At 43.3% G+C, this 27,466-nt stretch overlaps 1 protein-coding gene across 4 annotated transcripts in view; it reads right to left on the bottom strand.

Moving 5' to 3' along the window:
- The window catches only part of SFXN4 (sideroflexin 4), a 645,242-nt gene that overhangs the window by 183,686 nt on the left and 434,090 nt on the right, over positions 1-27,466 (bottom strand). For all 4 annotated transcript variants that reach the window (XM_044055982.1, XM_044055979.1, XM_044055980.1 and 1 more), the window contains exon 11: positions 15,621-15,736. In XM_044055982.1, the coding sequence (XP_043911917.1) occupies positions 15,621-15,736 (116 nt within the window). The remainder of the gene's footprint in view (positions 1-15,620; positions 15,737-27,466) is intronic.

Consider the following 27,466-nt stretch of genomic DNA (forward strand, 5'->3'; position numbering starts at 1 on the left):
GGTCTTGCTTTGCTGGATGCCTTGTATGAATGAAACCATCTTTCTGATTCACCTGTGTTCGGGTCTTTCTCCTGCTGTGTGGTCAGACTCTGGATGATCAGGGTTCTGATGAGTAAAGTTCTTAGAAATGAGCTGGGGGGGGGCAGCTGATCACGAATGCTGATTGGTGAATCACTTAAGGATGTGGTTGTAAATGGGTGCTCAGATTAAGGTCCATTGCCAGCACCAATTCAAATGCTCTCAAGAAGTTCTCGATGATCAACTAAAATGTCCAGGACTTTAATAACAGATTTTGTGGTTAAGTTTTTTCAGAACCAAAACACTGTGGATCAAACAACTACAGTTGTGACCAAGGGTGCTATGGGAAATGAGCCTAATTTGCTAACAGAGTTCTTTTTTCTCGAGCATAGCATTTTTGTTGCCTCTGATGTGGTCAAAATGGATAGTGTCCAATATAAGAAAAGGATATAGCAGAGAATGCAGGCACAAAGATTTGTCTCTCCTGATAGCTGACAATTTTGAGAACAGTAAGCCTTTTTGACAGAAACCTCTGTGTTTTTTCAATTTTGTTTTAATAGTTAGATACTTGCCAAAGGGTGCATAATATTCTACAATGGGTATTATTAATGCAGAATATAAAGGAGCAATGACTTCCTTGGAATGTATGGCCTTGGCAATTAGATGTGAACTACAGAAGGATTTCCTGACTATAGCTGCCACATAGTGACTAAAGGAAAGGGAGGAATTTTATCCAGGTGCCCAGATCTTTAATCGCAGTCACTCTTAAAGACAGGGTGTTATCAGTGGAGTAGACTGCAATAAATTGCTTTGTTTCCAAAGGGGATGACAATATATATATTGGTGTTTAGTTTAAGTCATTTTTAGTGCACCAGATGTTGAATGTGTTATTTGTTAAAAAGTCAGAGAAATAAATACCAAACAGGAGGGAATCTAAGACAGATCCCTGTGGGGCATCACTGGTCATCAACTCTCAAACAAAGGTGTCACCTACTTGGACAATGCTCATTCTGTCCCTAAGCCAGCTGGCTATCCAACTAACTGCATAGGGATCAGTAACTTATATTCAATTCCATCATGTGGTATGGTGTCAAATGCCTTGGTCATATTAAGACAAGCAGCATGGATAGTATGACTGCTGTCTACTGCTTGAGTGACCTACAAAAAGAAGCTGTCAAGAGTCAAACTATGATCTTACTCAACCATGTTAAGTTACACTAAAAGGATTTGGGGTAGGCATAACAAAACACTGCCGACTCTGCCAGGTTAATCTCCAATTCATAAATATGTCACCTGAATGTTCCCCAAGTAATATTTTGTAGTTTGGAATAGTATCTTTAGTGTTCTTGTTTTTGTCCTGCTAATCTTGTACCTGGAAATTTCACCAAACATTTTAACTACTCAAAACAATACCCAGGCCATCATCCAGTTCCCTAAAGTATAACAATAAATCAATCGCTTTCACTGATACTTTATGTTCAATATTCCTATAGAAATATAAGTTGCAATGTGATATTCATAATCTAATGACTACAGGCTCCACAAAGACGGTGAAAAATATTTGGGACAGAAGACTCCACTGGCACATTATCCTCATCACCAGAACAGTGTGTGACAACCTAGGCCCCAGTTTAACTTGAACAGTGAAATCAAAAGATATCTTTTTCAAATCTGCAGAACTTCAATTGGGGGAAATGACGTCTTTTGAACACTCTAAACATATAATTCCAGCCAAACAGATGAAATACTTTCTCCGCATTAAAGATATCTACAAATAAAGGCTTGCCATTCCTGTTTGCATCATCAGTCAACAAAAGAGACAATCAAATTACTAAATGTCTGCCTCAATAACTGAATATATTTTGGTCAAGACCTATCAAGCAAAGTAGAAACTTGTCAAGTCTGGCTGCAATAATACTCAATCTGTAATCATGGCCCAGTACCGAGATGGTCCGTATGAAGAAAGTCACCTGAATCTGCATCTTAAAGAAAATACAAGTGTACTCAAATTTTAGATTCACAAAAGTCTAGTAAGTCATCAATATGGCCACAACTTACACCTTCATTTTAGCTTCACTGCTTAACCCACCTTACCTCCTTAAATCATCCTTTACTACCTTGCTCTTCACTCAGCTCTACATTTCATTCTTTCAAACTGTCCTTCTGTTTATGAGCTAGGAGACAAATAACAGAAGAACAGTACAGCTATTTACATATTTTTGCTCTGTGCTATTCTCATTAGTAAGAACAGGACCACTGTCTACTATGACTGCATAACATTTGCAGTTCTTTGTCAGTTTATGCTTTTGTACAGTAATTATTACAATGACATGTCTATGTATACCTACTGTGCAAATGTACATGCCACTTGGTTTCTGCTGCGGCTGAAAACGTGTTACACCAGCCTAACAACCCTGTTAGCAAACAAATGAAATACTTATGAGATTCCTTACCACTTTAGGAATCAATCAATCAAATAAATATGTGGCCCTTTTCCAGAATCACTGAAATTATTCATTTTTTTACAACTTGTAGGCATTTTAACTTCATCTAATACGAGATCTGTAAAGTTTACAAAATTGTCAAAAAATATGACTCTAAACTTCAGATAAATTTCAAATGGCACCTGATATATTGCATGTTTCCTCTCTCTCAGCTGCATTAAGCATTTCTACTGTTGTCAGAGCTAGAAGTTGTTGCCTATACTCTTTAGTCACCTTTGCTATCTCCACCAGTTTTAATTAGTTACAAAAGCTTCAAGCCCCAGATACTTTTCCAGACCTTCATATAACTTTTAATATTCCCTAAACTCTTCCAGAATGTCTAAAGATGCAACCAATAACACCTCAGTAATTGGACGCTTAACTTTCACTACTATTCTACTGGCTGCCCAATGCCCTAACTACTAACAACTTCTGAGTTAATAGTAAGTTATCAAACTGTAACACCTCTTAGCATAGGCTGTCTTGCCTTCTAACAATCTCTTAATTTCCCTGTTTATAGATTAATGTCTTGGATTCCACTTTTCCTCGTGTCCTTGTCTTAAGATGCATCTTTTGAAATCTTTCCTTAACTTGTTACATCCAAGAGATGCCTCGAGAGCCATCTGAAGTTAACTCCTACTGACGCCTCTAGGTGTCAAATATTGCTTGTTCATATTTGCATCAATAATTCTAAAACCATGCTATGTACAAGGTTTTAAATTATTTCATCTTAAAGCTCACACAATAGCAAACTCAACTGCATTAATATTTGACCTCTGTCTAGTGCAGGTAAATAGATATTAACTGTTGTTTTCATGAGATTTATATAGATATAATGTTCATTTTTTTTCAAAATATGTCAACAACCAAGTAACACAGATAGACCTCTTTAGCCTCATATGACAGCTCTCATTTAGATGAATAAAATGCTACTGTCAGCATGTTAACTTTAATGGTTGCTGAGATATTGTAAGTTGTTCACAAAATAAATATTACAAATGTAATAGCTACTGTGTACTGTGACTTATAAAATTTGCTTTAAGACCTAGAACCTAAAGAATACTACCACTATAAAATAGTTTGTGCTGAAGAGTTTGCCATTTATACTTCTTTCATAGTCCTGATTGTTCCAGAGATATGAGCATTTGTTTGAAATGTGAGGACATAATTTGATTCTGTGAAAAGGCTTAGGCTTCATCCACTGGAAGTGACAGTGCAAACTTCCTGAGCTCCACTGGAGTGAATGAGTTAATTGCATCTACATAAACTCATCTTCTTCATTCTATAAGGTCTGCACCTTTCATAGGAGCAATGTTAGGAAAGCAATCACAGAGACCATATGATACCTAATCTAATACAGCAGCATCTTACCACATTTTTTGAGCTCTTAATAGTGCTAAACTCCCAAACTCAGCAGGCCATTCATAATAATCCTAGTACAAATCTTTGTCTTCTCATCCAGTCATCACAAGTAGTTTTAAAGGTAGCTAAGGTAGTACTTTTGTTTATTTTTCACCCCTGCAAAACTGAGTCTAATGACTCTTGTACCTACACCCAAATGCCTCATGGTCCATGGTCATGGGAACCGAGGATTCCTTAGCAGGCAAGAGCCCTACTGACCATTTGCGCCTCCCTGGGAATCCTCCATGAGCTTATCCACTCAAGAAGAGAGGCAGTAGGGAGAACACCAGCTTTGTTGTTCCTGTACAGCAACTTACCTTCTTCCCCTGGTGAAGCATCCCCCTTTTCTGTGGCAGCTTTTCTAAGCTTCACCATACCAACGGTTCTCATCAGCTCACAATGCAATTGCACATGCCAGTGTAGGTTCGATAGACTTGAGCTCCATGGGGTAGCTGCCTAGTGCTCCTGCTAGAGGTCACCATTCTAGTCAGCCAGATTCACCCCCATGCCACAAGGATGGGAACGCAGAAAGCAACCACTTACTCATATCCTACCCTGCCAGTTCGTACAGGCTTCCTAAGCCTCAATCTGAACTTGGGCCACCTGGAACGTAGTTAAGGCTTTATCCCACTACTCCATGGAGTGACTAAGGTAGTATTTTGTTTGCAACTGTAACATTCCATAGGCTAGGACTATGTTAAGAACCTATCCCTGCAGTGAGGCTAGATTATTGGTTTTGATTTAGGTCCTCTGTGTTTGGTGTTCGCATAGCCACTGGTTTCTTAGTGCTGGTGTTCAAACAGCCACTGGTTTTGATAAGAAATAGGAGGTTAAATAGGACTTGGTCTTTCATGACTTGAAAAGCAAGGCATAGTTCACCTTGATGCAGTGAATAGGCTACCGAATATAAGCACAGTTGTGTTCATCTATCCAGTCAATTGAAAGATGTAAGGACTTTAGTTTTTTCTGGATGAGACATCTTTGGAACCTTTCCAACTGAGTGATATGCTTGGATTTGTGCATGCCAAAGGGGGCACTATATATTCAGTGATGGGTCTGATAAGGGAAAAGAACAGTGGTATGATGATTTCCTTGAATGAATTGGGACAAATAGAAAGATTGTTAATTGTGGAGATATGAAGACTGAATAAGTGATACATGTCCACATAACTACCCAGGTCTTACAAGACCACGTCTGTCTGAAGAGGAGTAGTATTTATAACGTACAAGCTGGGGGTATCTTTTTTTCCTTAACACTTGCAAGCTGCATTTTCCTGCATTTAGCTTGACGCAGTTTTTGGTCACTAAGTATATGCATATTTCAAACCCTGCTGGATATACTTATTATCAGTGGATAAGTAGACAATTCCCTACTTGCAGTCATTAGCCAACATGGTCAAAACATGCTTCTAGATTCTTGATCTGGGCATCTGCAAAATATATGTTGAAAAGGGGAGGGCACAGCATTGAACCATGTAGTGCCCCAATGCTTACGATTTTACATTCCGAGAAGGTATCAGCAACTTTCATATCTTGGGATCTGTTGGATAGCTAATCTGTAATCCAATGACTAATGTAGGGTTTACATTAAGTTTATCTCATTTTAAAATAATACCATTGTGGGGGATGGTGTCAAAAGCCTTGGCCAGGTCAAGATAAGCAGCATGCACTGAGCGACCAGTGCCCACAGATTCAGTAATCTTTTCAAAGAAGCTTACTAGGATCAGAACACAGAACCTGTCCTCCACAAATGTGAACTGATAGGTAAACTAGATGTGCTAGACCCAATGTCCACATTAATGAGTTCTGCTATGACACAGTACATGGCTTTGAATAAGGCTGGTGAGATTGATGAGTCTACAATTTCCTGGGTCTGCAGCAAGGCCACCTTTGTGTAGAAATGTCACAGTGACTAGTCTCCAGGCATCAAGGACAAACCAAGTGGATTGGCAGAGGATGAACAGTTAAAGCACCTGCTTGAATAGTACCATTCCAGCACTGATGAAAATGCAACCTGGTATGTTGTCTGGTCCCAGTGAAGTATTATTTTTAGCCTTTGTTAGGGATTCTGAGACTTGTAATTTGATTACAAAATAAACTACATTTTCAGGGATGGGGACAGAAAATTGTGGGTAGGTAGAGTAGTGCTAGCATAAATTTGTCTTCTAAAACAGTGACCTCATCCTCAGAATTGGAATGTGTGCTATTACTATGGATGAACTCACTGCATATTTGGACATTATGCCTTAATTTCAGAATGCAGAAAGATATGCAGTTTCCTTTGCCATCTGCATTGACCTTAAGCTTATTCTCCATTCGACATTTTCTAAAGTGCTGCTAAATTTCCACTTTTAAATCCTTCCCACTGTCCTGCCAGTCTCTAACCTTGCTTAAAAATATTCCACATCAAAATATTTTTAACATCTCAAACTGAGATGTTAATTTCTCAACTGCTTCTCCTGTTTAAAGGCTAGCCCTGCACTACGTATGGAATCAGCTGTGTGTTATACTCATGGAGAAACACAACATAGCATGATAGCATGATATGGCACAGAAATTGAAAGAGTATGAAAGCTTTCTATTAAATAAGAACAATATTCAAACTACATACATCCCAAACAGGAAGATTCTCCAAAGAAGGAGGAGAAGGAGAACAGTCTCTACTAGTATGGAGCACTGCAATGCCACAGCAGGACAAAGGGTGCACCTACTGCTGTAAAACATCTATCAAGTCCTCTAAAAGATGTTGCAGTATAGATTGTATACATTACCCTATGAGATCCCAACCAGTGTTCCAAGAAAAAAAAAAAAGAAAATGAGCTATCTACTGGTGCAAAACTACACAAATGTAACAATAATTAAAACTGCTTTTGTACCTCATGCCTGCATTTCTTCTCACCTTTAATATTAAAATAATCCAAAATCAAACCATGCCTACTTTAATCAGTAGTCTCGTCTGAACAATTGCAGAAATATAGCAAATTTTTAGTAATAATGCATACCCGCACTGCATTAATAAAGGAATCCCTTTCTTTTTGCTGCATTTGTTTATTTATTGACATTTGTTTACCGGGAAAGTACAACTGGATAATTTTTAACCAATTTCAGCAGATGCCTGGGGAGAAAAGGCTCCACAAAGGAACAGAAAATACATCTATATAGATGAAAAATACATACATTAATACTACTAAATCATAGACATACACCATCACTAAAACAAGATAAAACAATATTATTGAAACGTGTTGACATGTTAAAAGTGCAAGAGTTTATTACTCATAAAGCAAAGGTCTGAGTGGAAAAATTCAAACAGTGGGTAAGGAGGAGGCGAGGAAGAGAGGGGAGAGTGAGTAAAAATGTATTTGGTAGAAGTAATAAGTGCAGCAGATGTGGGAGGGAGGAGAAATAATATATAAAAACAAGATTAAGAGTAAAGGTAACAAGAGTAAGAGAAAATAAGAAAATCAAATATCTCATCTAATTCTGCCCATTCATTTGACAAAATTCTACCAGCAAGTTAAGTAATACAAATACATGCCTGTTAATACCAAGCATTTAGTATGCAATCAATAGTTAAAACCCTGTTATTCAACAGTAAAATTTAAATCACATACTACCCATCAATGCAAAAATAATACATTTTCTTTTCAATGGACTGTGCAGCACTAATACTCAAAGAAAACCCACAAACCATCTCATTCAATAACAGATCTAACAATGTATCATTTTTTTCCAAACACCTTTTGCTAACACTGTATAACTGATAAAGTGGAGATTTCTACACAACAATTCATAAGTTTCTTTACATTTCTGTGATACTGCAGTGGTACCTTTCTATTGAATTACAGCAGCTATTCCTACAAAGAAATACTTATGCACATAGTGTAAATTCATTACTATTTCAGTTCCATTCACTTTAACAGTGGTAAATGAGTTACTGTTGCAATAACCTCTTTTACAGTTTATTTCCAGCCCCAGTTGCAGGAATTAACTTAAACAGAGTATAATGCAAACAGCTTTCTTTCCCATTCCGCTTGTGTAAATGAAGTGTACTATGGGCCTTGAAGCAACAAAACAAATAGGTCTAGAAAAAGCTTGAATCTATAATTTGAGTCGCTTAGACCTGCATCGTGTACATACCTCTCAACTGTCCAGATTTTTGCCTCATATGTTTGGTCTGTTCCTCATAAAATTTACAGTTTTCTGACAAATCACCAAACTGAAATCACTACTTAATGACAAATGTTCAGGTTTGAGATTTCATATCTTTCAAAAAATGCACGCTAAAACAAATCTTGTTATTCTAGCAACTTTCTAAGTTTATAAGAGCAATATTTAAAACCAGTCTCTATTTTTGGACCTTTGTCCCACCTTTATTTTAGGCTTTGTCCAGATTTTTTGCGCGAAGAGGTTGAGAGGTATGATCGTGTATGCTAGACCAAACCTGTGAATGAATGCCCAATCCCTTACTCTGACAGACAACATAATCCTTCATAGTATGTTCAGTTGTATCAAAGTTAGGATATAGAACTCTTCCTCCCCACTGCCATACTGAAGAGATACACCACTTTAAGGAAGTCCACACAGGAGCATCTTAAATAATGAAAAGTTAAGCCTATTCATCTTAAGCTCCTAGGCAGGGTGACTAGGGTTGCCACCTTTTCAAATGCCCAAAGTGGGACATTTTTTGTAGAAATGTGACATTTTGCTGGACAAAACATGCCCACAGCCAGTGAAAAGGACAGAACTTCACTTTTTGCCAAAATAAAAACTTATATTTGTAGCATTTGCATTCCTTATGCTAATTCATATAATTATAGTTACGTACTTACCGTAACTTGGCATCTGTGTTATCTGTAATCACCATTCATCACACTAGGGTCTTGAATCTGATATGGATTCGAGCCGGCTGACACAGACCACAGCTTAGCTCAAGCTCCTCCCCTCCCATAATGCTCTGCTGCCCTCCACACCCTCAGATCGAGTTTGCATATGGAAAGAAAACAGACCAAAGCACTAACGGTAAAACAGAACAACCATAATCCAACCAATCTTCCAAGAAGGGGCTGGAGGGTGGGACTGTGATGAATGGCGACTACAGATAACACAGATGCCAAGTTATGGTAAGTACATAACTATAAATCTGATGTTATCTAGTCACCATTCCTCATGCTAGGGTCAGAGTCTCCAGCTACCTAAATCCTGGGAGGTCTCAAGAAAGGACATGCCGCAGAACCGTGGAGCTAAAGGAAGCCCTTCCTCTAGAAACCAAATCCAACTTATAGTGGGAAATGAATGTGTGAAGAGAAGACCACGTTGTTGCTGCACAAATGTCATCTAAAGATTGACGATCTGCAAATGCAGTTGAGGTAGAAACCGCCTGGTGGAGTGAGCCCTCACTGGTGCAGACAAAGGAATAGCTTCTGAAGAATAAATGAAGGAGATACATTTGGAAATCCAGTGGGAAACCTTGACCTTCAAAATTCCTCTGCCCTTTCTATTCATAGAAAAGGCTACAAATAGCTGGTCTGAATGTCTAAACTTTTGCGTTCTATGCAGATAAACACGAAGTTGACTGTGAACGTCTAAGGTGGGCAGGATGTATTGCCCTTTATTGGAATAGTTAGGAAAAAATATCAGAAGATGAATGCATTGATTGAGATTCGCTGTTGAGGCCACTTTAGGCATGAAGGATGGATCTGTTTCAGAGACACTCTGTCCTTATGGAAAACTAAGTAGGGCGGCTTGATAGTAAGAGCTTGCAGCTCCAAAACTCTCTTCGCCGAAGTTACTGCCACTAAAAGGGCAGTCTTCCAAGAAAGAAATTTAATATCACAAGAAGCCGCTGGTTCGAAGGGTGGTTTCGTCAGTGCCTGCAGGACCAAAGTTAAATCCCACGGAGGAGGAGAATGTTTCACAGGAGGCCGTAATAGAAAAACATCTTTTAAAAAGGCCTTACAGAGGCACAAAGAAAAGGCAGGGTCACCACCAAGGAGAAATTTCGAAATTGCTGCCAATTGAACCTTGATCATGGAAAAACTGGCCTCTTCCGTAAAAAGACAGGTCAAAAAGAGAAGTATCTCAGGAACAGAGGCAGAGAAGGGGTCCAGATTCTTATTCTTTGCCCAAATCGAAAACCTCTTCCATTTACTAGAATAAACCTTCCTCATGGAAGTCCTCTGGGAAGCAAGAACAATGTCCTTTACAGGTGAAGCTAGCCTGGACTTAGCCAAAATCACTGGAAGTGGACATACCACGATGTCAGATGTTAGGTCTGAAGGTTCGGGAGCAGGAGAAGAGTTGCATTAGACAAAAAATCTGGAATTGGATCAAGCACCCTGGGTGGATGCCTCAAGTGAAACCACAGAAGGGGAACCACATCTGCCGAGGCTAGAAGGAAGAATGAGGATCAACTGACTCTTGAGGTGTCTGGCTTTCTGAAGTACTTTGGGAATTAAGGGCAAAGGAGGAAAGGCATACAGGAGACCCAGAGACCAATCGTGGGTGAGTGCGTCCCTGGGGGTTTCCCCTTCCGGGGGGGATCAATGCAAAGAAATTGCTGCACTTGTGGCTGAGAGGAGATGCAAACAGATTGCAGCTTGGATAGCCCCACTGACAGAAGATCTGTTGGGCCACCACTGGATTCAGGGACCACTCATGAGTGGTCAAGATAGCCCTGCTCAACTTGTCCACCAACACGGATGCTCTGGGTGTGCTTTGCAATGAAAAAGCGCCCAGTGGCCATCGCCCATTCCCAGACCCTCATGGCCTTGCAACACAGCAGATAAGAACATGTGCCCCCTTGCTGGTTTATATACCAAACAACAGCCATGTTGTCCGATAAAACTGCAATTGTTCCCTGAGGGAGGCAATCTTGAAAGACTTACAATGACAGGAGGACTGCCCTCATCTCCAGAACACTGATGTGCAGTTTGGTTTCTGATGGTGACCATGTCCCTTGGACCGTTTGTCCCTGGAAATGCCCCCCCCCCAATCCTAGGAGGAAAGCGTCGGAGGTGACTGTCACCATAGGAATCGATGGAATGAATGATCTGCCCTCTACAAGGTCTGGTGAATGAGTCCACCATGAAAGATGCCTTCGACACACTGGGGTGAGCCGAGTGGCAAAAGACAGGGGATGCAGAAACGCTGACCACTGAACTGCAGAGGTCCACTGAAGAACTCTCATATGGTACCGAGCCATCGGTACCAAATAAATGGCACCTGCCATGGATCCTCTGAGAATCAGTGAAGCCGGACGGCAAGTTTGCCCCAGCAGAACCTGAACCTGGGAGTAAATAAGAGACACCCGGCGAAGAGGAAGGGCTGCAATCTGCATGGTTGTATCTAACAGAGTGCCTATGAACTCCAGACGTTGGGTTGGAATCAAGGAGGATTTGGATATGTTCACTGTAATGCCCAACAGATGAAACAGGGAGTGTACGGTGTGAATGTTGTCCAATAGTTGATGCCTAGGGCCGTCAGGAGACAGTCGTTCAAATAGGGAAAAACATGGATTCCCTGGAGCCGGAGATGAGCTGCCACCACCCCCATGCATTTGGTGAACACCGGGGGGGCTGAGGTGAGACCAAAGGGCAGGGCCCTGAACTGAAAGTGATCGGCTCACAGGCGAAAGCGAAGAAACCTCCTGGACCATTGAGCCATTTTTATATGGTAATACATGTCCTGGAGGTCCACTGAGCACATTCAGTCTTTGCTGTGTAACAGGGGCATAATCGACTGCACAGTGACCATCCGAAACTTCGACTTCTGTACGAACAGGTTCATTCGACTGAGGTCCAAAATAGGACGTGGGCCCCCTGTTCTGTTTGGAACAAAAAAAAAAAGCAGGAATAAGTTCCAGATCCTCTCTGCCCTGCGGGGACCTCCTGGATGGCTCTTTTGTGAAGAAGGTTCACAACCTGTCAGGCCAACTCTTCCTGACTGGGTGGCACATCCAGAAGGGTTCTGGATTTTGGGGGAACTCCCAAAAAAGGAATGTGATAGCCACTGGATATAACTGCTAGCACCCACTGATCATTTGTAACACTTGCCCAGGCTAGAGGGTGCAAAGATAAATGACCCCTGACTGCATCCAGGGAAGGACAGTCGGGCAACGTCTCAGGAACACTGCAAAGGTTTCTCAGAGAAGGGTTCCCTGGAACCGTGATTTTGCGGGCCTCCCCTGACCCTAGGGCGACGTCTACCATTGAAACCTCTTCCCCGTCCCCTGGAAGAGGAATCCTCCTGAACATCCTGGAAGGAAAACTGTGCCTTCCGAAAGCACATTTTCTTACTCCCCTTCTGGATCTTAGAAAAGGACCTCTGAGGGGAAGAAAACCTGATCCCAACGGCCGACAAAGTGTTCCCTTCCTGTTCACTGCGGGTTAACGTCTCTTTCATAGTGGGACCAAAGGGAGTGGAACCATCAAAGCAGACGTTAACAAATGATGTCTTGAAGTCCTCTGCAAACTCGCTCAGGCGCAGCCAGGCATGATGCCTAATGGTGATGCCTGAGCCCACCGCCTGTGAGGACCCCTCCGCAGAGTTTGAGATTAGCCTCATGGATGAATTAGCAACTGAATGAATGGTTGACAGCTTCGGAGAAACTACCTTAAGTTCCTCCTTAGACATGGACCCAGATAGGGAAGTAGACTGTTCCTTTATCAAATCCCTCTGGAGGCGGGTGAAATGTGCAAGATAATTTAATGCTCGCAGGCTAAAGGCAGCTGAGGTGAACACCCACTTTCAAAATCTGTCCAGAACTCTCGATTCATGACTGGGAGGATGGACCAAAGAAATCTGCTCTGCCAATTCCTTTTTAGTGGCAGCGACCACCACAATAGCATCAACCGGAACCGCTTTGGACCAAAAGGTTTTATCTGCTGGGGGACTGAGAAACTTGTCCGCTTTCTTTGGCACTAGCTCCACGGTATCTGGCTCCTTCCACGCCCTGCTGGCCACGAGATCAATAAGAGGATCAGTGTGGGGGGGGGCACCCCCCCCCCCAAGAGATAGATGGGCCTGTACCAAAAGGCTCCAGAAACATGGCTTCCTCTTAGGACGGGGATTGGGCAGCCGGAGGGTGCAGGGAAGACTCAGATAAGGAGGGGATCCCTGAGGGGTAGGCACCCCCCCCCCCCGGAGGCTAGGTCGGACAGGCTGACCGGAAGCAGGATGACCTGGGCCACTCAGATACTGAGGCTGGGTAGGATGACTGTGCACACAGGAGGCAATTCTGATCACAGAGAAGGATCTTTTCGCAGCCCAGAAAGCAGAAGGACTGGAGGAGGTCCCATCCCCCTCTCCTGCTGATAATACCCTAGCAGAAGAGAAGGTAGACCCCCCCCGGCCCCTTGCTCCACCTGACAGCACTGGACCAGAGCTACCGAAGGCTGAGGCGTCCAGGGGAAGAGACTGGTCCAAAAAACCCAGGTCTGAATCCAACCCCATGGACCCTGGGTCGACAGCCCTGACCGGAGAGATGGACTGTTCTTGGGGGGGGGGGGCAGGAACAGAACAAACCACCGATCCCGCTAGGGAAAGACCCAAACAGGGGTCCGGGGCTCTCCTAGCCTCCGCTCAACAGTCCCTGAGAATCCAAGCCACTGGTCGGATAAGGAGTGGTTAAATGGGAAGTGGGAGATTGGATTCCTGACCACTGGGCCAGGAAGCCAGAAGCCCCAACTCCATCTGAGCTTTCAGAAAGGTCCGTATCATCCTGCCCATATCCATAGGAAGGGCACTTCTGGAAGAATGGGAGGATATGAAGTACCTGCTGGGAGAGCCATGCCTGGAGCCTGAAGGTCTACTATTGTGTTGCCTAGAATGAGACCTACTAGGAGAAGACAGGGTCTGTGCTGAGGACAGAGGATCCAAGGGGAGATCCTCCACTGCAATTGGCTCCAGCACGACTCTCGGATCTGACCTAATCACAGCCGAAATCAATGAAGGATCCAAAATAACAGCCCTTGAATCTCTCGGATCTGAAAGGGTCAGATCCGTGGGCAAGGCTCTTACCCTCAGATCCGAAGGTCTGGAGTCCAAAACCTTGGGTCCGGGAGAGGGAGCCAAAGGAGTCGGATCCGAAGGCTTTGGATCTGAACCCTTGGATCCAGGAGTAGACTCCCTGGACGTTCTGGGACCCGAAGATCTCAAATCCGAAACTGCCCTGGCTGAAGCTGGATCCGAAGACTTAGGATCCGACAGCCTGAGATGTTTGGATGGGGCCTCCTCCACAAGAATCCTCTTTCTAGTCCCTGAGGAGCCTGCCTTGGCCGGGGAACCATTGACCAGAGGGGCCTCCTTTGACCAAACCTTTAATAAGCAGTTTGTTACTACGGTCGACCACGGATCTGGGACTGAAGGCAACACAAATGCCACACTCCACCTCGAGGTGGTCACTGCCGAGACAATGCAGACACTCCTCGGGTGAGACGAAAATAGGTATTTTCCGACCACATGAGGAGCACCTTTTAAAACCCAATGGTTTATCTGACATAACTAACCTAGGGGAAAAGCCTTTATCGAAGTCAAAAGACAAGCCAAAGATCAGAAACACCCAACAAGACTGTCCGAAACACTAAAGTACTTACTACTACTTAAAATAACTACTCTAACTAGGCCAACACAGTACACAAGAAACACAACAAACCCGGGAAAAGGCACCAAGCAAAGGTCAAAAACCAACAGGGAGGGGATATCAAGGGTAGGATAACTATCACCAACTCTAGAACAATGGAAAAACCCCAAAACAAAAAAATGATTCCAAAGATAGACACACCAAATGAGGAATCAATCTGCATCTGTCTTACTGAAGCGGCAAACGAGATCTGAGGGAGTGGTGGGCAGCAGAGTATTATGGGAGGGGAGGAGCTTGAGCTAAGTTGTGGTCTTGTGTCTGCCGGCTCAGTTCCGATATCGGATCCAAGACCCTAGCGTGAGGAATGGTGACTAGATAACATCAGATTATTTACACGTTTCAGATACAAAATAACTGTTTTATGCAACTATTAAAGAAAACTTAAGAAATATGCTTTGTCTCAAAATCTCAGGACACTTGCCATTTTTTTAGGTTTTTTCGCAGGACACAAGTGCCCAAAGTGGGACTGTCTCTCGCAAAGAGGGACAGGTGGTAACCCTAAGGGGTGAATGTGTCTTGTAATAAAGAGAAACAAGTGTGTGTGTGTGTGTGTGTGTGTGTGTGTGTGTGTGTGTGTGCGTGTGCGCTCAGTCATAACCCAAACTTACACTGATCAAAGTGTTATGTACACTTTTGTGACTAACAAAGATGCATCTTTCTGAGACAGCCTTCCTCTGTTTAGAATGAATGGATCCAAAGATTGTCAAATTCATATCCATCCAAGTTAATTTTTGTAGACCAAAAGAAATGCAATTAGCAATCTGCAGATAACTAAGAAGTGCAAAACAGCAGGCATTGAAGTTTTGCTGCTCTCTTCTACTGTCAAAATTAAGTCACCAACATTACAGAATTAACATCTTGATAAAACGGTATTAAACTTCAATTTAAAATGGGGTAGTAATCTTTTATGTTTAATTAAACAGGCTGAAATATTCATGTTTTTACAATAAATGGCATATAATGCGCATATAACAGAGAAAAAAACAGTGTTAACACTTAAAGAAACAAAGAAAAAGAAAAAAAGGCCACTTCCTAATAAAAGAGACAATTACATCTGATAAGTGTAGTTTTCTCACCTTTGCTCCAGCATTCTTTGAAACACCAACTATATTTCCTTTCTTGTCCATAACCTCAATTCCATGGTCAGATTCAGTGCTTCTCACTACCATAACATTGAAAGCACTCATACATGCTGTAAAATAATAGAACATAGTATAAAAGTACTAATCATAGAATATTTGTGTACAATATGTCTATTTTCTTTACCTTTTTCGAAATAAACAAGCTAAAACCTGAATTAATGACTTATTTGGTGGTACAGAACAGGAAACGGATGTATGTCCTATTTACAAAGATACTTATAACAAATCCTTCTGCAACAAGCCACTCATATCAAAGGACCTACATATCCAACTGCTTCTGTAGCAAAGTGCAAAACTGACTGCTTTGACAAAAATCAAACTCTGTTATTATACAATATTGTGACGTCCCCACTCTGAGCCAGTAATCAGGAGCCTGAATCCTCACCACTGGCACTGGAGAGGAACATTCTCTTGGAACAAAAATGGATACACACAGTATTACCAGATGCAGCTCTCTGCATCAAGCACAATTTCCTTTAAGAGCACACAGGGAACACAGTTAGTCTGGAGGCTGGGTCCCCTCTCTCATTCCAGATCCCCAATAAGACTCCCCAATGGCACAGCTGTAGGGTTGAGTCCTCAGCTGAGTGTCCAAGCCAAGTCCTCCAGCACCCCGTCTATGAAACCAGTGCTTCATGTCCCTGCTCCAAACAGCTGACACATACACACTAAGATTTGATTTTCACACCCCACACGCACACCTGGGAAAAGCTGCCCTTATGCCCAGCTGCCTAAGTCTCTTACAAGGGTACCCAATTATACTGAGTGAAATTAATATTAATACAAATGGTAGTTTGAACAACAGCAAGGATTCAGGAGAGGCCAGAGCTGTCACCAAATATATACACAAGTACTTTCAGAGATTAAAATATTCTCTAAAACACCAGCCACAATGAAGAGTTTAAATATATTTAAATGAGGGTGGCCTAATGGTTAAGTTGTTTACTTTATAGACACAAGGTGCAGGGTTTGATTCTCACATGGGGTAATTGGCTAGGCTTAAAATGTCCCACAAGGGCAGTTAGCCTAGTAGTAACCTATGAACCAATAAATAAGAAAAGAACATATAAATACTAAATATCTACTTACAGTAAACACCAAAGTTTCAACCACAGGAAATATTAAAAATAACACAGGTGGAGAGGTTCACAAAGATACATAAAAACAGTACTTAGCTAATCTCATTATATTTTCCTGACTGATCTAAAGAATTACTATTCCATGGTTACTTACTACAGCAAGGCAAGATGAAGTAGGTGAGTGGTCTTCCTCCTTTGTCAGATTTCAAAACAGAGTGCTCTGAGACTTTAGTTTCAGCTAATATAAAAACATTATTTTAGTGATGGATTACAGAATGACATCACATACATCTGACTTCTGGTTCCCAAGCTTCCTCCTTGCCTAGAAGTTGTCAGGATTTAGCACATATGTGTCAATAATACACACACAGAGCCTTGCTAAGCTCTGCTGCAGCTCTTGGGGGTCATAAAACAATTTCAAACCTCCACCCTTCCAGAGCAGCAATTAGTTCACCCATTGACAATGCGGAAAGCTTCCTAGTACAGACTTTCTATATCTGACTGCATTGAGAACTGTAAGATGCAATCTTTATGGCCTAAGCCAGGAAATTTAATTTCAAACTATTTTCAAAGTTTGAAACTAACCTCTTCTCATCCAGTATCCTCTGCTAAAACATATACATTTAAACAGTTACAATAATACATGTATATTTCTTTTTCTCTCCAGCAGGGCACACTGTTGGTACATTTTTAACACAAACAACTTTACAAATACATTATTCCAACACAATCATCTGTACAAATCAGTTTGATATACAAATGGCATATAACTGTTTATAAAATTCCAGCTAGCTGTGCTAGCATATGTTACACATCCACTGCCCTACTTCTACTGGCATAGCTGGCAATACCTCACATCATCACAAATACCACACTTTGTGCTGATGCCAATTTCCCTATAGTTGTATGGCCATGAAATTAATGTATATGATATTAAGAGGGTGCTGGCAGACGTATTTTAATTAATTTATTTTGCAGTGACTTGGGTGTCACTTATTTTTGATGTTAGATGTGTGTGGTTTTTTGATACATGAAATTTTACTTTACACCACTTTTCATTACCTTTTTCCCTGTGGCAAATGGCTTAAATTTGGTAGGATCTTATTTCAAGACATAAATCAAAATGAAATACTGTCAAATGAGGTACACACCAAAGTACAAGATCTTCAAGGGCCAGACTTTAACGACAGTGTAATAAATGGGTTTCTTCTACCTGTGTCTGGTACTGTTGCAGACTATTTTCCCCTAGTAACACCATGATACTCTACACTACGTGCATCAGTGTCACATGGCTAACATGGCTGTAAATGTCAGACTGCCTTATGCCATTTTTAATACCTCAAGTGAGAACACAATGGCCATCAAAAAATAAAGAAAATCATCCTGTTGGGAGATAAAGTTTATAAAAAAAAGAGATGTACAGCAATTATGACAGTGGCAAGCTAAGCAGAATGATACAAGATTTCATTCCTCAAACTACTGGTCTACTGAACTACTATCATGAGCATTTTGTACAGCAGTGCTCTGTTTTCTGGGGGTAACATTCTTGGAACAGTACAGCACAGACAGATTCTAAAGCTATAAAATGTTCTCTAAAGGAGGAGAAGTTTGACATTTGACTAAACGGGAAACTGTCATTGCATTAAAAACCCCAGTCCGGCATTCAGCAGCCTGTGGAATGCATCAGATGGCAATGCTTCAAAGTTAGCAGCTGTTAGCTGAGAAAAAAAATGAATAGCATAAACAGAAAGTTTCAATGCGTCCTGTAACCACAAATAGTGTTTTATTTTTTTTTACCATTTCATCTGATAACTGGTTAAGTGATTTGGCCAAAAGCCCCAAGTGGTAATATATATCACATAATACAGAGAATGGTCACTTGAGATAAAGATTTGCACAGATGAATAATGAGCATAATTCATGTGTGATGTACATACTTGCACAGACATATAATGAACATAATTCTAGACATGCAAACTTTCAGAAGAGATAACATACAAGTGGAAGGCAACAGAAAAGATTTATTTATAAAAGCATTTAAAAAGTTAACAAGCACTGCACGTGAGCATTGTGTCTGACAGCAAGGTTACATGTTCCTACAATGTTGGACTATGAAGACATTCAAAGTCAAGGAAGAATCTGAATGTGGATTGATCAAGCAGGTAATGAAGGATCTAAATGAGCAGTATGCAGATACAGAAAGGATGGCTGTGTAAAATTTTACCATTACAGCTGATGTCCTTTTCACTGCTGCAGTATTCATAAGCTATGGGATCTCCTGCCAAGGATAGCCCAACATTTGGCCAGTGTACTAAAGCCTTTAGTACTTATTGACATCATAAGTCACATGTAGGCTCCCCTTGCAAGGCATAAGGCATAAAGGTGATGCACGGATGCACACAACCATCACTAGAAAAGCCCCAGCAGGAACAAAATGTCTCTAGGGACAAGGAAAAATGTGAAGGAAGGAGAAAAAGGAGAAGAGCCTCTTGGTTAGGAGGGCAAGAAAGAACAAGGCTACAGCAGAGGAGGCAGGTGGGAGGGACTGAATACTGCAAAAATGAAGTGAAGAATACCTACTGTTATGATAAGATTTTGCACAACTGTACTATGTCCTTCCATATCACTGCTGCAGTATTCATAACCTAAGGGAGAGTACAAGAGCTCAACAGAAAGCTTGAGAGGACAACGGCACAGGGGAGCCCTCTAGAAACCCATGGAGGATAGCCATGCCAAAGCCAGCTCTGGCCCGTGGAAATAACATCCAATTTGTATTGCTTAGTGAAAGTGTGAACAGAAGACCAAGTAGCAGCCTTAAGGATGGAATCGGTATTCAGACCCCTGAAAAAAGCACCAGAGGAGGCAACAGCCCTGGTGGCATGAGCCTTTACTGATTAAGACAGACATTTTCCATGAAAAGAATAACAGAAAGAAATGGCCTTTGTAATCCAGTAAGAGATGATTTATTTAGAAACACCTAAACCCAAAGACCTGGGATGAAAGGAAACAAAAAGCTGTTCACGTTTGTGAATAAGCTTTAGTTTTGTCCAAATAATATCAGAGTTGTCTATGCAAATCCAAGGTTTGAAGAGCCTTCTCACTGGCAGACTGTAGAGAATGGAAACAAATAATGGAAGATGAATAAACTGATTGAAAGAAAAAGAAGTTGTGTGTTCACCATAACGTTCCATCTGAGTAGTTCTACTTCATTTGTTTTCAACCTGTGGGTCTTCAGATCCATATAGGATCCGACACGGCCACATTTCCCAGCTATGGCTCCGAGCTCCATGCTCCTCCCCTTACCCATAATGCCCCTGTCTCCCTTCAGATCGAGTTTGCTGCCTAACATATAACAGATCCCCGACCTAATAACACCTTATCCTCCAACACCAACATCACAAAGGAACTTTAGCCCTGACAGAACCAAAAAGCCTAGCAACAATTGTCCAGTACAAAGGACGTGTCAAATCCCAAAGAATAAGGTTAGGGGGAAAGAGGGAGGGAACTGTTGAAGACAAATGAAGCAGAACTACTCAAATGGAACGTTATGGTGAGTACATAACTTCTTCATCTGAAGTAGTTTACTTCATTTGGTCTTCAACCTGTGAGACTGAGCCCCCAGCCACCTAACTCTTGGGAGGCCCTCATGGAAGGATATTCCAGAGCACTGCAGAGTCAAAGGATGCTCTACTCCTAGAGACCAAATTCAGTTTATAATGAGAGATAACGGTATGAGATGTGGCCCAAGTAGCAGCTGAACAAATATCATCCAAAGAGACCCTAGACCAAAAGGTCGCTGACATAGCCATAGATCGGGTTGAATGAAACTTCACTTTTCCTAGAAGAGACACACCTCTAGCTGAATAAACCCAGTCAATGCATTGTGAAATCCAGTGATCAAGAGTAACTTTTGAGACAGGTTTACCAAAGAAGGGCTTGGCATAGGACACAAAAAGCTGATCAGACTTGCGGAAAGGTTTAGTCCTGTGCAGATAAAACCTCAACTGCCTATGTACGTCCAGTAAATGTAATTTGTATTCCCCTTTGTTCTGGTAGTTAGGGAAAAATACTGGTAAATTAATAGTCTGATTGATATTGACTTCCGAAGCTACCTTGGAAAAGGAAGAACGAGTTAGTGCGTATCGATACTCTATCTTTGTGAAAGATCATGTAAGGGGTTTTGATAGAAAGAGCCTGAAGCCCCGAAACTCTTCTAGCAGATTTGATGGCAACCAAGAAGGCAGTTTTCCAGGTCAAAAACTGCAGATTCATAGATGCCGCTGGCTCAAAGGGGGGGAGACACCAATGCCTGCAACAACAAAGTAAGGTCCCACAGAGGGATGGGGTCCTTAATCGGAGGTATGAGAAGGAAGGCACCTTTGAGGAAGGCCTTACAAAGTTTAGCAGAAGCCAACGAAGACATGTCTACCCCAACATGAAAGTTAGAAATGGCGGCTAGCTGAACTTTCACCATCGAGGAACTAGCTCCCTGATGAAAACTGGTAGCTAAGAAATCTAAGACCGCTGAAAGTGGTGCAGTGACAGGGTCCAAAGACCTCTCCATGGCCCAAACAGAAAAACGTCTCCATTTACTATGATAAATTTTCCTGTGGACGATTTATGAGCCGCCACCAGAATGGATTTAACTGGAGAAGATAGACCGGGAGTCCTAAGAATCATGGGAACCAGTACAGCCAAGCAGTGAGCTTCAGACTGTCCAGATCTGGGTGAGGAATCCCCGAGGGATGTGAGAGCAGATCCGGAACTGGATCCAAGATCCATGGTGGAACAACTAGGTGAGACCTGAGTAAGGGAAACCAAACCTGACGAGGCCAGAATGGGGCTATGAGGATCACAGTGCTCCCCAGCCTTCAGAGCTTCTGCAGAAAGTTCGATATGAGGGGAAGAGGGGGGATAAGCATAAAGAAGTCCGGGAGGCCAAGGGTGAATCAGAGCATCCTTGGGGACTTCCACAGTAGGGGGGTTCAGAGCGAAAAAACTCGCTGCATTTCATGTTGGAAGGAGATGTGAAGAGATCGCAGCAAGGATGACCACACTTTAGGAAGATCTGCTTCACTACCGAAGACTTCAGAGACCACTCGTAAGGCATCAGGATAGATCTGCTGAGCCTGTCCACTAAAATGTTGGACCATCCCGGGATGTGGTGCTGCCACCAGAAAACGTCCGGTGGAGATCGCCCATTCCCACACTCTCATGGCCTCTCGATATAAGGGATAAGATCTGGTTCCCCCTGTTTGTTGCTATACCAGACCACTGACATGTTGTCTGTCTGAATTGCAATCGATCCCAGAGGAAGATGAGCATGGAGGGCCTGCAACGCAAGAACCACTGCTCTCAGCTCTAGAACACTGATATGCAGATAGGTCTCAGAAGGGGACCACATACCTTGGACCATCCTTCTCGAGCAATGCCCCCCCACCTTAGTAGGGAGGCATCTGTGGTCACCGTGGCTTGGATAAAGGAGGTTGAAAGGGACGGCCCTTGAGTAGATCTGGGGACTGAATCCACAAATTCTCACTGGGAAGAATAAGGGAAGGTCTAAAAGCAAACACTGTACTGCTAGAGTCCACTGCAGTACTCTCATATGAAGGCGTGCCAAGGGGAGAAGATTTATTGTCACTGCCATAGAACCTAACGCTCTTAACACCACTTTGGCTGTTGGTAACTGGTTCTGAAGTATGTGTAAGACAATGCAGCCTCAAGCTGCATATCCTGTCTGAAGTGAGAAACACCTGTGACTGTATTGTGTCCAGCCGTGCTCCAATGAAATCTAGAACCTGGACCAGTTGGAAGGCAGACTTGTTCATGTTGATCGTGATGCCCAATTGTTGGCTAAGTGAAGGAAGGAGTCCCTGGCCTGACGTAGTAGAAGCTCTGAGGTGGTGAGAAGGAGCCAATCATCTAGGTATGGAAAGACCTGAATGCCTTGAAGCCTCAGGTGAGCCGCTACAACTGCCATTACCTTGGTAAACACCGGGGTGCTGTGGTGAGACCGAAGGGGAGGGCTCAAAATTAGGTATTATTATTATTATTATTATTATTATTATTAGGTAGTGATTCTACTACTGCTTCCTCCCACTTCGTGGATGGAACGTCCGGGACGGTTTTGTTGGAAGGGGAAGGGTCCTTGAAGGGAACGAAATATCCTCTGGATATGACTCGCAACATCCATTGATCTGTAGTGATGGACTCCCATGCTAGTGGGTGAATGACAAATGACCCCCGAATGCCTCCAGAGAGGGACAGCTGGGACAACCCTTCAGGGTTGCTGCCTGGGTTTATCCGAGAAAGGTTCTTGTGACCCGAAATTCCTAAGACCCCCCCCCCCTCTGCCTCTAGGGCGGCATCTGTCATATCCCCCTCTGCCTCTGGGGGACAGTGAGTCCTGAGCATCCCGGGAAAACACCAGCGACTTGTGGAACCACATTTTCTTCTGGACTCGCTGGTTCCTGGAAAAGGACCTTTGAGGCGGAGAGAAGCGGACCTCAATAGCAGACCGTGTCTTTCTGTCCTTCTCGCTCTGGACTAAAGTTTCTCTCACTGTCTTCCCAAAGAGGGAAGAACTAGCAAAAGGGGCGTTGGTGAAAGATGCCTTGAAGGGCTCCAAGAACTGACATAAGTGGAGCCAGGCATGACGCCGGATGGCAACGCCTGATCCTGCCACCCGTGTGGCTCCCTCTGTCGCATGGGAGAGCAAACACATGGACGTGTTGGCTACAGATTTTAGGATGGCCATTCGTGCATCGAATGTCATCTTGTCCTCTGCCGACATGGACCGTGGGGTCGACTCCATGACTTCCCTGACCAGATCTCTCTGGAGTCGAATACTGTGTGCCATGTAGTTTAGCACCCTCACACATAAGGTCGCTGAAGCATAGACTCACTTCCCAAAGTGATCCAACGTCCTCAGCTCTTGGTCAGGTGGATGGACCGTGGAACTCTCCCGGGCAAGTTCTTTCTTGGTGGACACCGCCACCAGCATAGCATCTACAGGGGACCCTCTTGTGCCAGTGTAGTTTTTCAGTGGGAAGACTTAGGAACTTGTCCGGGCACTTGGGTATCGGCTCTACAGCGTCTGGCTCCTTCCATGCCCTAGATGTAATCAAATCCACGAGTGGATTGGCAGGAGGGGACACCCAAAAGGTAGATGGACCAGAGCTGAATGCCTCCAGAAACACGGACTCGTCAGAGGTTGGTTTTGGGGCAAACCACACCCCTATCTTCTGTAGGATTTCCATGATGTCTCCAAAGGAGACATCCTCGGGGGGTGATCTTGGGAAACCTTCCCTTTCATCCAGGTCTGTGTCTTCTGTGAGGGACTCTGGAGGAGAGTTCAAGTGCCTCCTTTTACACTTAAGCTTGCGGGGGGGTTCCTCAGGAGGGCTCTCTGGGGAGGTCTCGCAAGTGGGTTGTTCCAAGGTCGGAATGCCCTGGGGAATTATGGCTACGAGCTGTCCCTGACAGGGCAAGATGGTCAGACCTGCACTCAAGACCAGGGGGGTCTGGATGGACTCTGAAGATGAAATAGTCAGAGGCCTTTACCCTGCATGAACCCTCTCTACCATGTCGAATGCAGAGAGGGAACGGACCTCCTGGACTGAACTGACAGAAGTCTCTACCCCTGATCTGACCAGGGAGTCAGAGCCAAGACGCAGAGAGGGAAGCTTCTTTCCAACAAGCTCGGAGAAGAGAACACCCCCTCTGATACGACCCCGAGGCTACAGCTCCGAGAGCTCAGATCCGACACACTCAGGGCACTAGCCGGTGTCACGGTACCATCAGCGCCAACCCCTTGACGCTGACCATCCTTGGATCCAATGGCTCCAAAACCGCTGGTTGGATCGGAGGAGTAATAGGTCTGAAAACTGGGTTGGAAGGTGCCCACTCCAGTGGGAGAAGGTCCTGGCAAGACCCCCATCTGGATTTGAGTGCGGATGAATTTCTGCATCATCTTGTCCAGCTCCGCTTCCGAAAGGCTCTGGGTGGAACAGGAGGATGCCACCGAAGTGGGCCAGGAGAGCTGGTGGGGAGAGGGCCTGGGGGGTGACCAGCTAACTAGAACCTCAGGGACCTGCGCCAATGTGAAAAAGGCCTGGAAACTGGCTTAGTCTTTGGCGGGGGGCCAGCCTCTGATGAGAGGTCAGGGGAGTGCTTGCAGGCCCGTCCTTCTTGACCTTATCCCCTTCCCTGGGCCTCTTAGCGGGATGATGAGTCCCAGAGGCCAAGGAAGGGGAAGATGAAGCAGCAGCCGCTGCTTTCTTGGCAGGAGAAGGTGGGACATCAGTCCCAGCAGTAGAAGGCAACAGGCCCTTCACAATAAGTTTGTCCCGCCTGTCTTTAAGAGCTCTGGGGTTAAACCCAGCGCAAATAGGACAGGGGGACTGGAGGTGAGCCACCCCCAAACAAACCACACACAGTGTGTGGCCATTTGCCGGGGAAAACATATGGCCATACTCTGTGCATCTCTTGAACCCAGGCTTTGGGGCGTACACCATGCCTTAGCCTGTTCAAGCAATACACACACACAGGCACAGACACAGACAGACAGACACACACACACACAACACAGACACACACACACACACACACACACAGACACACACAGACAGACACACACACACACAGACACACACACACACACAGACACACACACACAGACACACACACAGACACACACACACAGACACACACACACACACACACACACACACACAGACACAGACACACACACAGACACACACACTACGAATAACCTGTGAAGGTACAGGAAAGGTTAAAAACAAAGATAGCTAGAAAGATCAAAAATTTTAAGTTTTTACGCTGTAAACTGCAATGGAGCTCAGTCCACGCTGCTTCCTCTCAGGCAGCAAACAAGATCTGAAGGGAGAAAGGAGACAGGGGCATTATGGGTAAGGGGAGGTGCATGGAGCTTGGAGCCATAGCTGGAAAATGCAGCTGTGTCGGATCCAATATGGATCCGAAGACCCTCAGGTTGAAGACCAAATGAAGTAAACTACTTCAGATATCTTGTTAACCATCTTGGGCATAAAAGAAGAATTAGTATGAACAGACACCCTGTCTCTGTGGAAAACTAAGAAAGAAGGAATGGCCATGACAGCCTGAAGTTCACAGACTTCCCTGGCTGAAGTGAGAGCCGAAAGGGGGGCAGTCTTCCAAGTATGATATTTTAAGAAAGCTGAAGAAGGCTCAAAAGGAGCCTGAGTCAGTTTTATAAGAACAAAGCTGCGGTCCAAGGAAGGCAGAATAGGCTTCCTGGAAGGCCTGATATGAAGGATGCCTTTATGAAACTACCTGACCTCAAATCTAAAGGCCAAAGGAGGATGTAAGGGCAGACAAGCAGAAAGTGCTGACAGGTGAGCTTTAACTGAATAATAAGCTAACCCAGCATGGAGCAGGTCACACAAATAAGAGAGGTAACATTAACTTTATTTCGGGCCATAAAAACAGCGGTAAAACAGCGATAACTAAGAGCTTTCATCGTAGTTGTGATACCATTGTGGTTGTTTACCTTGCATGCTGTACAGCATATTAAGCATTTTGTGTGGGCAAAACTAACAAAAAAATGAAGAAAAGGATTAGAGAACATACTTATGATGTAAAGAAATCGTCCACCAATTCCTTAAGCAGACACTCAGGACAGTGTGGTTCTTTTAAGAAGTTTGTTTGTTTCGTTATTGATAAGGTGAAACTATAGGGTATGAGGGGAGACATAGATACATTATTAGAGTACAAAGAATTATGCTGTTATGACTGAATGCCATGGCTTCCCCCAGTTGGAACGATAATATTTCTATTATGAGTGTCATGAAGGCAAGAGCAAATGTTCTGTAATTTTATTATGTCTGTAAGTAGTGATTGTTTATATTCATATCTTGATTATTTTTAAGATTATGGAGGTTCTTACATAAGTAGTGTGATAATATTTTTATCTGTTTTTTAGGGTGTATGTTCCTTTAAATCTGCATCCAAAGTGTTCTTACTTGTGTGGAGGTGTTTTTGATTGCTTGTTTTGTACTTCAATTGGCATTTAAACTGTGTTACACTCATCTTAGCATTAACTCTGATGAAGTTCACAGATTTTGGACAAAAGTGCTTAGTTACTGCTGCTTTTATTGTCCACAATATAGTTAGTGTTATCATCTAGTCGACTATTATTTGAACTGTTTGTAGTCGTTATTTTCGTTCTTGCTCTTTGTGTGTACAAATAAGAGAGAACCACAGGAACCTCCACATATATGGGATTGTGATGGTGACAGGCACCAGACAGAAAATCTTTTCCATTTGGATAGATAGATATTTCCTGGTACTGGGTTTCTTGGCCTCCTGCAAAACCCAAAGCATGTCCTCAAAAAAGAGGTGCCTAAAAGGAATCAAAACCCTGTTACCCACAGTGTCAACTGAATGGACAAGTAAGGATGGGTAACAGACCCCTTGTCTTCTGTGAGAAGATCCACAAGGTGTGATAACTTGTTGCGATTGCCCCTGGTCAAGTGAGAAAGAAGAGGGAACCAATGTTGTCTTGGCCAAAAGGGAGCCACCAGCAAGATTTGGGGAGAGTCCTGCCTGATCTTCTGGAAGACTCACGGTAAGAGAGGAAGGGGAGGGACGGTGTACAGAAATATTTGATTCCAAGGAAAAGACAGGGTCCAACTTTAACCA

Source organism: Protopterus annectens, chromosome 14.part0, assembly GCF_019279795.1.
Source record: "Protopterus annectens isolate FY-2018-M chromosome 14.part0, PAN1.0, whole genome shotgun sequence".
Classification (NCBI taxonomy): Eukaryota; Metazoa; Chordata; order Ceratodontiformes; family Protopteridae; genus Protopterus; species Protopterus annectens.